Here is a 14,615-nt window from a genome sequence, read left to right as displayed (position 1 = left end):
GGGCAAATGCTAATCAATAGGGCACTCTTTTCTGCTAACCCTATAATTGTACCCAAGATAAAACACATTAGATGGTCAGTAAATTAATACTGAAGGCCCTCTCTATGTCTAAATTTTATATATATAAATATACACACTCCATCATTATCTAAACATCCAGGCAACAGGGAAGATATTAGCATTCAATCTAAACTTTGAATATAAACATTTATTATACAACTACATAATAATTGGTTGTAATAAAAATACATACTCAAATGAATTTACATTAAATAGCTAGATAGATTAACATGTAACAATCAGTATTTCTCTCACTTTTTATTTATTTCGTTGTGGAGAAGGAGCATCAATACCTTTGTCTACATGGCAACCACTCTTTATTACATAGGATATGATATAATTGCTAATAAACTTACTAGCCTTTCATGGTGATTTAGAATAATGAAGCAGGTACTGGGCTTAAAGTCAGGAGACATGAGTTCTGATTCTGGCTCTGCCATGAATTCCCTGAGTGAAACTCCCTGAGCTAATTTCCTCTTCTGTATAATAAGAGTATTGATGCAGATAACCTCTAGGGGTCCTTCAATTCTAGACATTATTCATATCTATTGCACGCTCATTTGGTGGACAAAGCCATGGAGGCCAGATGAGCGTGGTGTGGGAGAAAATAAAAATGTCTACAGGAAGATGAAACAAGACAAAGAAATGTTACCTGGGTTGAATAAAAGCCACCTCCATACCTCTGCTCTTCTGATAGCCATTTGATGATTGGGTTAACATAATTTATGTCTTTCAAGTTCAGACTGGTGAGTAAAGCATAGGCAGTTGTTTCTACCATACGTGCTGTACCAGTGTTAGGTACAGAGCTGTCTTTATGTTGAAGACTGTCTTTCCAAAAACGATAAATGGGTGGATTACCTGAACACCAACAAATCACATTCATTAATATGATTAAAAATGTGAATTTGACATAATAATTCTACCAGGTGTATTATGGCCTTTCAGTTTCTAGAAGCTACTTACTTTTTCTTGTTAGAGGAACTTCCTAAAGATGACCAATGCAAAGAGAGATCCCTTAATGTGGTGCTACTTGTCTTTACACATTAAGCATCCCTAATCCGAAAATCTGAAATACGAAATGCCTCCCAAATCTGAAAGTTTTTGAGCTCTGACAAGATGCCACAGGGAGGTAATTTCATCCCTGACCTCATGTGACAGGTCACAGACAAAATACAGTCAAAACTTTGTTTCATGCACAAAATTATTGACAATACTGTGTAAAATTACTTTCAAGCTGTGTGTAAAGGAAGTACATATGAAACATAAATGAATTTCATGTTTAGCCTTGAGGCTCATCCCCAAGAAATATCATTTTATATATGTAAATGTTCCAAAATCTGAAAAAAAATCTGAAATCTGAAATACTTCTGGTCCCAAGCAGTTCAGATAAAGAACACTCAACCTGTTTTTCGTTTTGTGTGTGTGTGTGTGTTTGGAGACAGGATCTTGCTGTCACCCAGGCTGGAGTGCAGTGGTGTGATTGTAGCTCACTGCAGCCTCAATCTCTTGGGCTCAGTGATGCTCCCACCTCAGCTTCTTGAGTGGCTGAGACTACAGGGATGTGCCACCATGCCCGGTTATGTTACCCAGCCTGGTCTCAAACTCCTGGGCTCAAGCAACCCTCCTACCTTGGCCTCCCAAAGTACTGGGATTACAGGCATAAGCCACTGCACCCGGCCTCAATCTGTATTTTAAAATCAATATAGTACACATGTAGTAGGAAGGGGAAGTTTAATAGAGTGGAAAGTACAGTAAACTGGGAATCAGTAGACCCAGCTTCTAGTCTTTCTTTCGTTACTAACTTACCATGTCACGTTGGGCAAATTCCTTTAGTTCTGTATGACTCAGTTTCCTAATACCTGTAGTACAGATAACACTTTCTTCTATGCAGTGAAACTCAAATGAAATACTAAATTAAAAGATGTTGCAAACTAGAAAGCACCACGCATATATAAGGAATTATTATTATTATTATTATTACTGACACTAAAAAGTCAACTGGAGAACCTTTTTCCCTGATAGGAAAATTTACATCTTGGAAATTATGAGATTACACCTAAAGCCTTAGTTCAGTCTTTGATTATTTCTTTCCAATTTAAAGCACTCAAGACAATTTCACACATGCAGCACTTTTCATAAATTAGGCTGTAAATTATATTTGTTATTTAAATCTGTAAACCTCAAATCCTTTTTGGAACAAACTATTTTTTTTAAAGTAATGTATATGTGGAAATCATATTTGAAGGTTAGTAAAAATTTTGATGTATATGTTTATAATTCATAACTACATTATTTGCATGACCTTGAAAATTATGTTGACCCTTCCTCTCAGAGTCTCAGATTTGCTGTATTTAAAATGAAGAGTTGAGTTTAGGATTTTAAAGAAACTCAACTGGAACAATTCTTGGGTTATTAAGTTCCCTTCTAGCTCTTAAATTCTATGATTTTATGATCCATATCTCACAATACCCAAGACATTTCTTTTGTGTTATTTTTGAAGTATCATACAAGTGGTTTTGAGGCATATGTCAAAATATAGTAATTTTTAAATGATGACACAAATCATATTTTGTAGATGGTCATAAACCTCAGTAAGATTTATAAAACTTCTAGAAAACCTTAGCTAGAAGAGGACTCCAAAGTGCCCAGTCATGCCAATAATCACTGCTACTCTCTTTCTATTTTTTGTCTCTCGACCTATAGGAAGCAGTATCTTTATTTTTCAAAACCAAACACATACTTTTATAACAAACCTGGTGAAATATAAGCCAGGTCATGCACTCCTTTGCTTAAAATCCCCCAGTGGCTCCCCTTTTCACTCTCAAAGCTGAAATTAAAGTTCCAGGGCTCCTTCTGGTCCCCATGGCACATTGCTGTGGATAAGACATGGGCACTCCTTGCTCTCGGTGGAAGCAGCCCTAAACTAGGGTACGTGGGCAGGGGAGTGGAGCACAGGCTGGATTTCAGCCTCGATTCACTTGATTGCTTAGGTGCTTTGTCCACTGCACAACTGTTTACAGAAGCCCTGAAGAGTCTCTCTAATGCCTCAGATGACCTTCCCTTGTTCCCTCACCTTTTCCTTCCCTGACCTCACTTCCTACTCCTCTTCTCACTCCTCTGCAGTCACACTGGCCTCCTTGCCATTCTTGGAGCACCAGGCATGCCCATGCCTCAGGGCATTTGCATGTGCTGTTCTCCACCAGGTACACCCTTCTAGATAGCCACAGGACTTGCTTCTTCACCTCCTTTCAGCTCTTGATTCAAACACCATTCTCTCAGTGAAACTTAAGCCCAGTCAGCCTGTCTGAAATTATAACCCATCCTCTCACCTTGTCTCCTTTCCCTGCTTTATTTTTCTTCATATCAGCCATCACCACCTATTCATAAAGCTTTACTTATTTATCATGTTTGTGTCTTCCCAGTTAGAATTTAAGTTTCATGACAGCCTGGATTTTGGGGAGCCTGTTTTGTTTATTCCTTTATTCCCAGAGACTGGAATAGTGCCAGATGTATAGAAGGTGTCCATAGGATACTCAATGCATATTTATTGAATAAAGGAATAAATAGAGGACAGGTGTGGTGGCTCATGCCTGTGATCCTAGCACTTTGGAAGGCTGAGGCAGTAGGAGTGCTTGAGCCCAGGCATTTGAGATCATCCTGGGAAACATAGTGAGACGCGTATCTGCAAAATAGAAAAAAATTAACTGGGCTCAGTGGTGTGCACCTGTAGTCCCAGCCACTTGGCAGGCTGAGGTGGGAGGATCACTTGAGCCCAGGAGATCGAGGCTGCAGTGAGCCACGATCATGTCACTGTATTCCAGCCTGGGTGACAGAGCGAGAACCTGTCTTAAAAAAAAGAATAAATGCTTGCTGAATGAATGCGTGAATAAATGAATGAATAACAGCACACATTACATTGTATTGTGATGGTTTGTTCCTTGAGGAAGGAATTGAATCTTACTCAAGTTTGCATGTCACTACCCACTTCCCAGATTTAGCAGACTTTATGTCTTAGTGAATGCTTGCTGAATAAATGTATGGAACAAGTTATACCTTTAACCAAAGCTTCTCTCTTCAAAGCTGAAACAATTGAACGAAACTGTGGGTGAGTTTTATCTCCCAGGGAAAGAGCATAGGCAGAAATGGCCAATGTAAAGGTGCTCTGGGCTGGCAGTGTATTTTCAAGCAGAAAGGTGTCAGCTTTAATTAGAGCTGTGTTGATTTTCTGGAAACAAGAGAAGATACTTCAGTTTCTATGTCAAGCAACCACCTATCAAGTGATACGAACTACCCTTAGATCCCACTATCCTGGAGCAAGGAAGATGGGGGTGAAAAGAGGACTGACCTAATGGAAACGGATGGCTTCCCAGTGAAGAAAATTCCTCCGAGAGAAGGAGCAGAGAATAATCTTGGAAGGGACAATGAGGTTGTCCAAATCAGGTTAAGCTTTTTGTCTCTGAATTCTCACCTTCCTTTCAGAGGTTTTGTGCCTTTAGTTTCTGATTACACCATCAGACCTAGTCTCCAGTAAGAAAAGCCACCAAGCATAGACACAAGTTTTTTTTTGTTTTTTTTGTTTTTTTTTTTTTTTTTTTGAGAGGAAGTCTCGCTGTCACCCAGGCTGGGGTGCAGTGGCGCGATCTCGGCTCACTGCAAGCTCCGCCTCCCGGGTTCACGCCATTCTCCTGCCTCAGCCTCTCGAGTAGCTGGGACTACAGGCGCCCGCCACCACGCCCGGCTAATTTTTTTGTATTCTTAGTAGAGACGGGGTTTCACCGTGTTTGCCGGGATGGTCTTGATCTGGTGACCTTGTGATCCGCCCGCTTCGGCCTCCCAAAGTGCTGGGATTACAGGCGTGAGCCACCGCGCCCGGCCCATAGACACAACTTTTATCGTTCCCTCTCAGCGGAGTTGCAACAGGCACACGGGTTCAAGAGGAGTTATACTTTAAAAAAATAAAACAATAAGTAGCAGAAAGAAATCTAAACTGCCAAAATACTTTTAGATCCTAAGAATGCCTGGGTAAATAGTCCCGATCACCAGTCCCGACACCACCAAAATGGTTGTGTTGGACAAGTGGCCCAGGAGAAAGCCTGCTGCAATGCTGCTAACATCCTGCCTGGCTCCTTCTCTCCCAGCTCCACATGCATCTCTCACCCATGTGGCCACTAGGTGCCAACTGGTCCTCTAGGCCCCTGGAAACTAGTCTTCATTGATTATTTTGTCTTGTTAAGCTTTTGAAACAAACTGAAAACAAATGGTTTTGTTTTGTGATTCCAGTTTTGCAAATCCACTTGAGATTTTCCATGTCAACCTTGGAAATCTTCTATGCTGATTCACTTAGGTGGCTCATCACTTTTCTCCCCTGTTTCCAAGCAAATGTTGTTTGGAAGGATTTGGAGGATATGCATTTGCTGTTGTGTATCCTCAGTACTTGCACAATACAGAGTGCTTTCACTATAGGACAACAGTAACATATATAAAGCAGGATTTCGCAAAGATAAGACAGAGAAGCTGGGGGCACTGGATCATTCTCCCATCACAGTTCCAGCTATCAGTTTTAGACCCAGCTCTCCAATTTATTAGCCTGTGACACTGGGCAATTGAATTCACCTTACTTACAGTCCTCAGCTTTCTCAACTGTCAATGAGTAGGTTGGACTAGGTGGTTTCTAATATCTATCATTGTTCTGAAATCTTTCAATTCTGGAGTTTAAGTTATTTTCAAATAATTGGAAAGAAGGAAAAGAAGCTTTTGAAACTAAAGGTCTTCTGATTGGTGGCCCCTTCAGTGTATGTTACAGAAATAGATGATGGGTGTGAGAGAAAGAAAACAGTTACTTACCACCAGGGGGCATATATCAAAAGCCTTTCTAATTCCAATCACAGTAAAGGCTGTAAGATATAAGCTGTTCTCTCGGGCTTCAACAGGCAAGGTACCCTAAAAAGAAGCAATGTTTTAAAAGGAGAGTGAAATGGTGTCTTTAAAGTGAAATGACCTGGTTCTACTCTGTGGGTTTTTTTGTTTGTTTTTTTTTTTTGAGATAGAGTCTCACTCTGTCACCCAGTTTGGAGTGCAACGGCGTGATCTCGGCTCACTGCAACCTCCATCTCCCCGGTTCAAGCTATCCTCTGGCCTCAGCCTTCTGAGTAGCTGGTACTACAGGCGTGCACCACCACGCCCAGCTAATTTTTGTATTTTTAGTAGAGATGGGGTTTCACCATATTGGTCAGGCTGGTTTTGAACTCCTGACCTCATGATCCACCTGCCTTGGTCTCCCAAAGTGCTGGAATTACAGGTGTGAGCCATTGCGCCTGGCCTCTACTCTGTGTTTTAAGCCTTATCTCCCACTTTTTCCCTTCCTGCTTCTCATTTCTCAATAAGCCCTGGGTCTATCTCGCTTGAGTGCTTTCACTTGCCCATCTCCCTCCACCCTGATAAATGAGAGGTCTAAGATATCACTTCTCTGATCTCTAGTGAACTGTCTGAAGATCGCTTCACTTCAGATATTATGGGAAGACCTTTGTATTTTTTGCTTGTTCACAAAAGGAATTTCTTGTAGAATTACATTTTTTTTCCTTCTTCTTCTTCATCCTCCCATAATCGGATGAGAATAAAACTCAAACTGTAAATAAAACTATTGCCAATTTTTGCATTTGGTTTCCTTACCTGTAATTTTATTGGTTGATACTGTGAATTTTCCTTGAAGGATCCATTATCTAACTGATAATTCTCAACCAGCCACAATAAAGAATTACATATTGAATTTTGGTTCTGCTCTACATATTTATGTACTTGTCCAAGTACTCTTAAAGCAAAAGCTGTTAACCTTTAAGACAAAATAAAATAAATAAATATTTAGAACACTGAATCCCTTTTGGCTTTCAATTAGTTTATACAACTTTATTCTTTACAAGAAAATAACATTTTAAAACACACAATTCCAAAGTAAGTCACCACTTTACAAAGGAAGGGAAGATTTTTGGAATACCTCCAAAACATTCGGTAAACAAATGTGAACAGCACATCTTCTGTGATTACAACATTGTTAGCTAGCACACAAGCTAAAAATTGATTCTTGATAAAAGAATTACATTCTAAAGTTAACAGAGATAAAATAAATAGTTTTTGAGTCAAGGCATTGACCCATGAACATGAGGCATGAAAAAGTAAATCATATAATTCTAGATTGTAAAATCTGTACATGCCATGGAATCTAAATTCCTATATGAGGCCCCAAGTCCCCTTTCCCAATATCCCTGGAGTGTTTATCTCACTTGTCTTTGAGTGCTGCCATTGACACAGAACTTACTACCTCACAGGAAATTTTAATGATCATTATTACTTAGTCAAAAAGCAAATTCAAGTCTCTACTAATACCCATCGAAGAGTATCAGAGAGGATTGGGCTCATCCCCCCCATAACATCTCTTCACTCTCTCAGTCGCCCAGGAGTCCCCACTCCCCAAGGCCTCAGATGTCTGAGACTCAGACCACTTTACTCGCTCTCCCACTTCCCCTCACTTAAAAAATTTGTGTTTCTTTTTCATTTTCATTTTTAAAATGTACTTTAAGCATTTTTAAAGAGGTAAAACCCTCACATGATTCAAAAATCCAAAAGTGAAGCCTGGGTATCATATGAGACCTTGTCTCTACAAAAAATGCAAAACATTAGACAGACATGGTGGCATGCACCTATAGTCTCAGCTACTTGGGAGGCTAAGGTGGGAGGATTACTTGAGCCCAAGAGGTAGAGGCTGCAGTAAACTGAGATTGTGCCACTGCATCCAGCCTGAGTGACAGAGACCTTTTCCAAAAACACCCAAAAAACCCAAAAGCACAAAGGGATATATAATGAAAAGTCCCCTTCTAGCAGTCCCTGTCCCCCTCCACCTCCCAACAGAAGATGACCATTGTTTCTTGTACATTCTTACAAATAGTAGATGCAACAATATAGCCTTCCCATCTACCTTTCCATCCCAACCACACCAAAATAGTGGGAGAATGTTTACATTATCCTGTACTTGGCTTCTTTTCTATTTAGTAATATGCCTTAGAGATCTAGATTAATACACAAATTTCCTCGTTCTTTTACAAGTGATTTTATACATTAAATTATAGTATTTTGGTACAGATGCACCAAAGCTATTTAAGCCATTTCCCTTTCTGTAGACATTTAGGTTGTTCTCAGGCTTTGCTCTAATTGCTTTAATTATTTTTAAAATTATTGTTTTGATATTAATTGGAACTCGCCCCTCCACAACTAGGGGCCTTTTCCTAATTCTTTCTCTAAAAACATCAGAAACTTATTTTCTATTCTATTGACTTTTAGGGGGTAAGAATTGAGAACTCCTCTCTTTTTAATCCCCTCACACTGCTGTCAAGGAGGAGAAATACTTCTATGGATTGCTCAGGTTCAAAGACAGTCACATTTTCAAAGATTGGCCCACATTTTATATTGGGTCTCTTTTGGGATTTTGGCTTTTGGAAGTCTCTCTTCTTTTAGCAGGCTAGAAAGGTATATGAGTGCCGTTATGCGGCCAGGCTGCCTCTCCACTTATCTATACAGCCAGGCTGCCTCTCCACTTGTCTATTTGGCCCATGATATACCCTCCCCATACTTTAGTTACATATTTGAAAAAAGGCAATGGCAATAAATAGAAACAATGGACTCATCCTTTGGGATCAATTATAAAGATTAAATATATGAACATACTTAAAATAGTTCTGGATTATAGTAAGTATTCAATAGGTATAAGCTCTTACTCCCTTTTTTTTTTCTTCAGACGAACTCTTGCTCTATTGCCCAGGCTGGAGTGCAATGGCACAATCTTGGCTCCCTGCAACTTCCGCCTCCCAGGTTCAAGTGATTCTCCTGCCTCAGCCTCCAAAGTAGGTGGGACTACAGGCACGTGCCACCACGGCCCAGCTAATTTTTGTATTTTTGGTAGAGACGGGGTTTCACCATGTTGGCCAGGCTGGTCTCGAACTCCTGACCTCAGGTGATCCACCCGCCTCAGCCTCCCAAAGTGCTGGGATTATAGGTGTGAGCCACTGTGCCCGGCTTTTATAAGCTCTTACTCTTATCTCTCTTTCTCTTTGGTACTCTTGGGTGTCTCGGCCCTAGAGTCCTTAAGGAGTGGGGGTCTGGACAGCTCTTCCCTCAAGGTAAAGCAAATACAACTTCTCTAGCTTTTTGCGTTCTCTTCTTCCCACTGACCTGTCCCTTGAAGACTGCCCTGAAATTCAAATTTTAAGTGTGACTTGGAGGAAAGAAGTAGGCTATTTGATTTGCTTTTGTTCCAGACCCTAGGCTACCTCTAAGTTCTTAATATGGTCTAGTTTAGTTCCTCATGTTTTACAGTAGGGTCTGGGACTAAACATTTAGAGTAGAAAAGAATTTTTTAGTCACCTTGAAGAGAAATCTGGCAAAATCTGATAAAACTGTAAATATGCATTCCTTATGTTCCAGCAATTCTATCTCCTGGGATATACCCTAGAGAAACTCTCACACATGTGCACAAAGAGACATATGAAGATGTTCGTTATCACATTGTTTGTAATACTGAAATTTGGAAATGGTTGTCCGTCAAGATACGAATGGATAAAGAATATATACTATGTGATATATTTGTAAAATAAAATGCTGCATGGCAATGAAAAGGAGTGAGTTATATTTACTTATACTACTATATCTAAAATAACTAAAAAGTATTAAAAGAAAAAGGTAAGTTACAGAATGATAGGTATAGTATGATACTAGTTATAATCATTTAGAAATACAAAAAGGGACTGTGAAGCCATCACTTCGTTTTGGAAGCAAATAACCATTCTTTTTTTTACCATGCTTAACTTTCTTAAACAGTGCTTGCTTAAGAATTCCAGGAACTAGCCATGAGATAAAAATAAAGGTTGCGAAATGTCCCCTGGAGAAGAAAAACACTGAGCAGTTAATCTACAAACCTGTTCCAGTCTAGCTGACCACTAGATGGCCCATTACTCAAGATAATAATCAGAACAATACATGCTGACCGGCATGTAGCTAACTCCTGCACATAGTTTTCCAAGCCCCTTCCCCTTTAAAATCCCTCTGGCCAGGCTAGGGCATTTGGGATAGTTTCATGACTCTAGTCTGCATCTCCTCAGGTTGCTGGCTTCTGAATTAACCTGCTTTTCCTCCCACCAATCCTAGTCTCTTGAGTTTGGCATCTGAGCAGTGAGCAGCCAAACTGGAGTTAAGTTACATCTGTATGATTTCATGTATATATATATTATATAAAATATTAAAGATGTTATGGAAAGATGCATAAACTCATGATAGTGAATGCCCTTGGGGGAAAGAAACAGACATAAGATGAAGGTTTGTAGTTAAAGAGAAGACTTCAATATCTACAATTTTTTTTTAAAAGGCGAATACAAAAAATGTTCATAGTCATCAATTTAGTGTTTTGTTAATATGAATGATATTTGCACTTTAAAAAATCTTCTTTATATTTCTCAAGAAAAGTTTGAGGGTATTTAGGTGCTGGATATTTTCTTCTATGTCTATTATTTCTTTCAAGGAACTTACGGAGTTGGGTCTATGTTTCAGTCTTGCCCCAAACTCTTGAAAGGCTCTAAGAGTTTACTGAGAGGCTGTTGCACCTTCCTGTGGGGCTTTCTGCTCTCCAGGCATCTATTTCCCAGGTCCTGCTGTGTCAGTTTCCAGTCTTCATTGACACTCACTCCCACTCCTGCATCCTGGATTATCCTTTGGTTGGTGTGCTGCAGGGGTCTATGAGCCTTTTTTTTTTTTTTTTTTTTTTAATATTTTATTAAAGACAAGGTCTCCTTATGTTACTCAGGCTGGTCTTGAACTCCTGTGCTCAAGACATCTTCCTGCTTCAGCCTCCCAAAGTGCTAGGATTATAGGTGTGAGCCACTGCACCTGGCCCTGTGTGTCTTTTAAAGTGTGTCACCCACACAAGGTCAGGCCTAATTCTAAGGTATAATCTATGGAACTTGGTAGCTGATCAGAGATAAAGCCAAAAGGAAAGGAAGGAATCAAAAACCAACTGATGATTCTGACTTGATCAATGGGGGACAAAGGGCAGGGTATTGTTGTGCACTGAGTAAAGAAACAGAGCCGGGTGCAGTGGCTCACACCTGTAATCCTAGCACTTTGGGAGGCCAAGGTGGACGGATCACCTGAGGTCAGGAGTTTGAGACCAGCCTCAACATGGAGAAACCCCGTCTCTACTAAAAATACAAAATTAGCCAGGTGTGGTTGTGCATGCCTGTAATCCCAGCTACTCGGGAGACTGAGGCAGGAGAATTGCTTGAACCTGGGAGGCGGAGGTTGCGGTGAGCTGAGATTGCACCACTGCACTCTAGCCTGGGCAACAAGAGCGAAACTCCGTCTCAAAAAAAAAAAGAAAAAAGAAACAGAGAAGTGTATTTGAGGAAGAAAACAATGAATTTGACACATATTGTGCTTGAAGAACCTTGGCTCCTGGAAACCTAGAAATGTGGATCTAGACATTTCCTAACTTCTTAGGAAAGAAGTTAGGCCTTGAAACATTGATTAGGAGGCCATTGGCCTAGATGTTACGGAAGTCATGGGCAAAAATGAGATTGTACCAGGAGAGATTACAGAAAATAAGAGGGCCAAAGATAAAATTCTGGGAAATTTCAGTAGCTAAAGAAAAAAAATTGGCCAGGTGCAGTGGCTCATGACTGTAATTCCAGCACTTTGGGAGGCTGAGGTGGGTGGATCACGAGGTCAGGAGATCGAGACCTTCCTGGCCGACGTGGTGAAACCCCATCTCTATTAAAAACACAACAATCAGCCAGGCGTGGTGGTGCACGCCTGTAATCCCAGCTCTCAGGAGACTGAGCCAGGAGAATCGCTTGAACCCGGGAGGTGGAGGTTGTAGTGAGCTGAGATTGTGCCGCTGCACTCCAGCCTGGGGACAGAGCAAGACTGTCTCGGAAAAAAAAAAAAAAAGAAAGAAAAAATATAAAATTAAAGTATTCTAGGTTGTAAACTCCTTAAATACGTTTCATATAGAACCTACAGGCTGGGCGCGGTGGCTCAAGCCTGTAATCCCAGCACTTTGGGAGGCCGAGATGGGCGGATCACGAAGTCAGGAGATCGAGACCATCCTGGCTAACACGGTGAAATCCCATCTCTACTAAAAAAAAAATACAAAAAAAACTAGCCGGGCAAGGCGGCAGGCACCTGTAGTCCCAGCTACTCAGGAGGCTGAGGCAGGAGAATGGTGTAAACCTGGGAGGCGGAGGTTGCAGTGAGCTGAGATCCAGCCACTGCACTCCAGCCTGGGTGACAGAGTGAGACTCCATCTCAAAAAAAAAAAAAAAAAAAAGAACCTACAAAGCAGCTGGCACACCGCTTTTCTTAAATATTTTGTCATAGCACGATGGTTACTTCGTTTTTTTTTTTTGAGACAGAGTCTCATTCTGTCACCCGGGCTGCAGTGCAGTGGTGTGATCTTGGCTCACTGTAACCCTCGCCTCCTGGGTTTAAGCGATTCTCCTGCCTCAGCCTCCTGAGTAGCTGGGACTACAGGCACTTGCCACTATGCCCAGCTAATTTTTGTATTTTTAGTAGAGATGGGGTTTCACCATGTTGGCCAGGATGGTCTCGATCTCTTGACCTCATGGTCTGCCTGCCTTGGCCTCCCAAAGTGCTGGGACTACAGGCGTGAGCCACCATGCCCAGCCAGTATTTTTTGAAAATAGACTGCCATATGGACTCTTAATTAATTCAGACTATCTTTCCCTCAAACCATCAGAATTTTGGAAGTTATGTTTCATTGAATAAATACTTATTGAGCATCTACTATGTGCCAGGTAGGTACCAGGCACTAGGGATACTTAGCACTTCCCACATGGAGCTTACATTCCAGTGGGGGAGATAATAGTGGAATAAGCAAGAACATTAGTAATCATGCTGAGGAGAAAAGAAACGATATGAGGTGTTGGGAGGGGAGTGGGTTGCAATTTTAGACATTATGATATAGCAGAGGCCTCTCTGAGGTGACATTTGGTAAAGACCTGAGGGAAATATGAGAGCCAGTCATGCTGATACCTAAGGAGGAGTATTCCAGACTGAGAAAACAGTGCAAAGGCCCTGAGATGGAAGCATGCCTGGTGTGTTTGAGGAAGGCCAGTGGGGCTGAATTGGAGTGAAAGAGAGTATAGGAGATAAAGGAGGAGACATGAGCTGGAGCCAGATCATATAGAGCTTTTGTAAATCACAATAAAAATTTTGGTTTTTACTCTGGGTAAGATGGGAAGCTCCTAAATGGTTCAGAGTGGCATGATCTAACATATGTTTTAACAGGGTCACTTCAGTTGCTGTGTTGAGTATAGACTGAAGAGGATCAAGGGCTGAACCCAGACGACTAAGGGAGACTAGTGCAAGAATCCAGGTGGGAGAGGAAGGTGTCCTGGAACAGGATGGTGTGGTGGAGTTGGTGAGAAGTAGTCAAATTCAGGATATATTTTGAATCCGTATCTGCTGGATCAGATGTGAATTGTAAGAGAAAAAGAGGAGTGAAGGATGACGAGGCTTTTAGCCTGAGCAACTGGAGGAATGGAGTTTCCATTGTGATTATTATTCTTTAGTTAATTAACCACTATATGAAAATGCAATTCAAAATCTTCTACTTACCAAGTGCTAGCACTGCCACCCTTCCACACGCTGTAAGAATAGTCAGCATTTCTGTAGGACATAATGCTCACCATCCCTAAGAGGCACAAGAAAAAGAACACAGTGCTTCACAGACCTCCCTTTCTACTCAAAAAACACTGTATCAGCCCCTGAGAATGGTAAGCTTCCTTTGGTGTTGGGCAGCAAGCATATGCTCTGTGGCCAGCATTGAACTTCTCAAAGGAAGCATATGAATTGCCTGAATTGGGAATTATCAAGTAGAACATTCTGATCTCATTCAAAAAGGAAGGAAGTGTTCTGTAGTTTGGAATGCAGGCGCCTTGTCTCTCATCCAGGCATTTTGGTAAGTTAAGCCAAAATGCTACAGAAATAATATTTATTTATATAGTAGAGTGCATCTCATGATTTTTTTGCTAAAATTCTCTTATAAAGTTTTCTATAATTCACAACTTAAATATTAGTTTAATAAAAATATTAGTTTAAAATCACCCAATTTTTATGTGAAATACATTTTTTTTTTACCTTCTTTTAATTTTTTCTCCAGGTTCCGCTTTTCAATTAATGGGTCGGAATGAAAAATGTTCCAATGATTTCCTGTTTCCAGGTAGTGAAAAACATAGAATACTGGGACAACGCTCATCAGCTCCGCCTCTGCACTCCCTTTGGGGAGGTGGGTTAGGATATTGATGCCTTCCCGACTTAGAACTGCAGACAAGATCTCACCTACAAGCAGTCCTGAAACAAAAAAAGATCAAAGTAGACACACCGCTTTTTATTCATTTCTTTTTCTTTTTTTTTTTTTTTTTGAGACGGAGGCTCACTGTGTCTCCCAGCCTGGAGTGCAGTGGCGCGATCTCCACCCACTGCAAGCTCCGCCTCCA

The 14,615-nt window shown here is 40.8% G+C and overlaps 1 protein-coding gene across 5 annotated transcripts in view; it reads right to left on the bottom strand.

Moving 5' to 3' along the window:
• Positions 1-14,615, bottom strand: part of C5 (complement C5) — a 99,326-nt gene that overhangs the window by 23,751 nt on the left and 60,960 nt on the right. For 4 of the 5 annotated variants that reach the window (XM_045373760.3, XM_005580915.4, XM_065530137.1 and 1 more), the window contains 6 exons: positions 14,257-14,469; positions 13,735-13,810; positions 6,730-6,889; positions 5,905-6,000; positions 4,114-4,285; positions 713-918 (listed from right to left, as the gene is read on the bottom strand). In XM_045373760.3, coding sequence (XP_045229695.1) covers positions 713-918; positions 4,114-4,285; positions 5,905-6,000; positions 6,730-6,889; positions 13,735-13,810; positions 14,257-14,469 — 923 coding nt within the window. Of the gene's footprint in view, positions 1-712; positions 919-4,113; positions 4,286-5,904; positions 6,001-6,729; positions 6,890-13,734; positions 13,811-14,256; positions 14,470-14,615 lie in introns of those variants that run through there. The other variant, XM_074016682.1, reaches the window with a different exon arrangement.

The sequence above is a fragment of the Macaca fascicularis genome, chromosome 15, assembly GCF_037993035.2.
Source record: "Macaca fascicularis isolate 582-1 chromosome 15, T2T-MFA8v1.1".
Classification (NCBI taxonomy): domain Eukaryota; kingdom Metazoa; phylum Chordata; class Mammalia; order Primates; family Cercopithecidae; genus Macaca; species Macaca fascicularis.
This window is presented reverse-complemented; position numbering and strand designations above follow the sequence as displayed.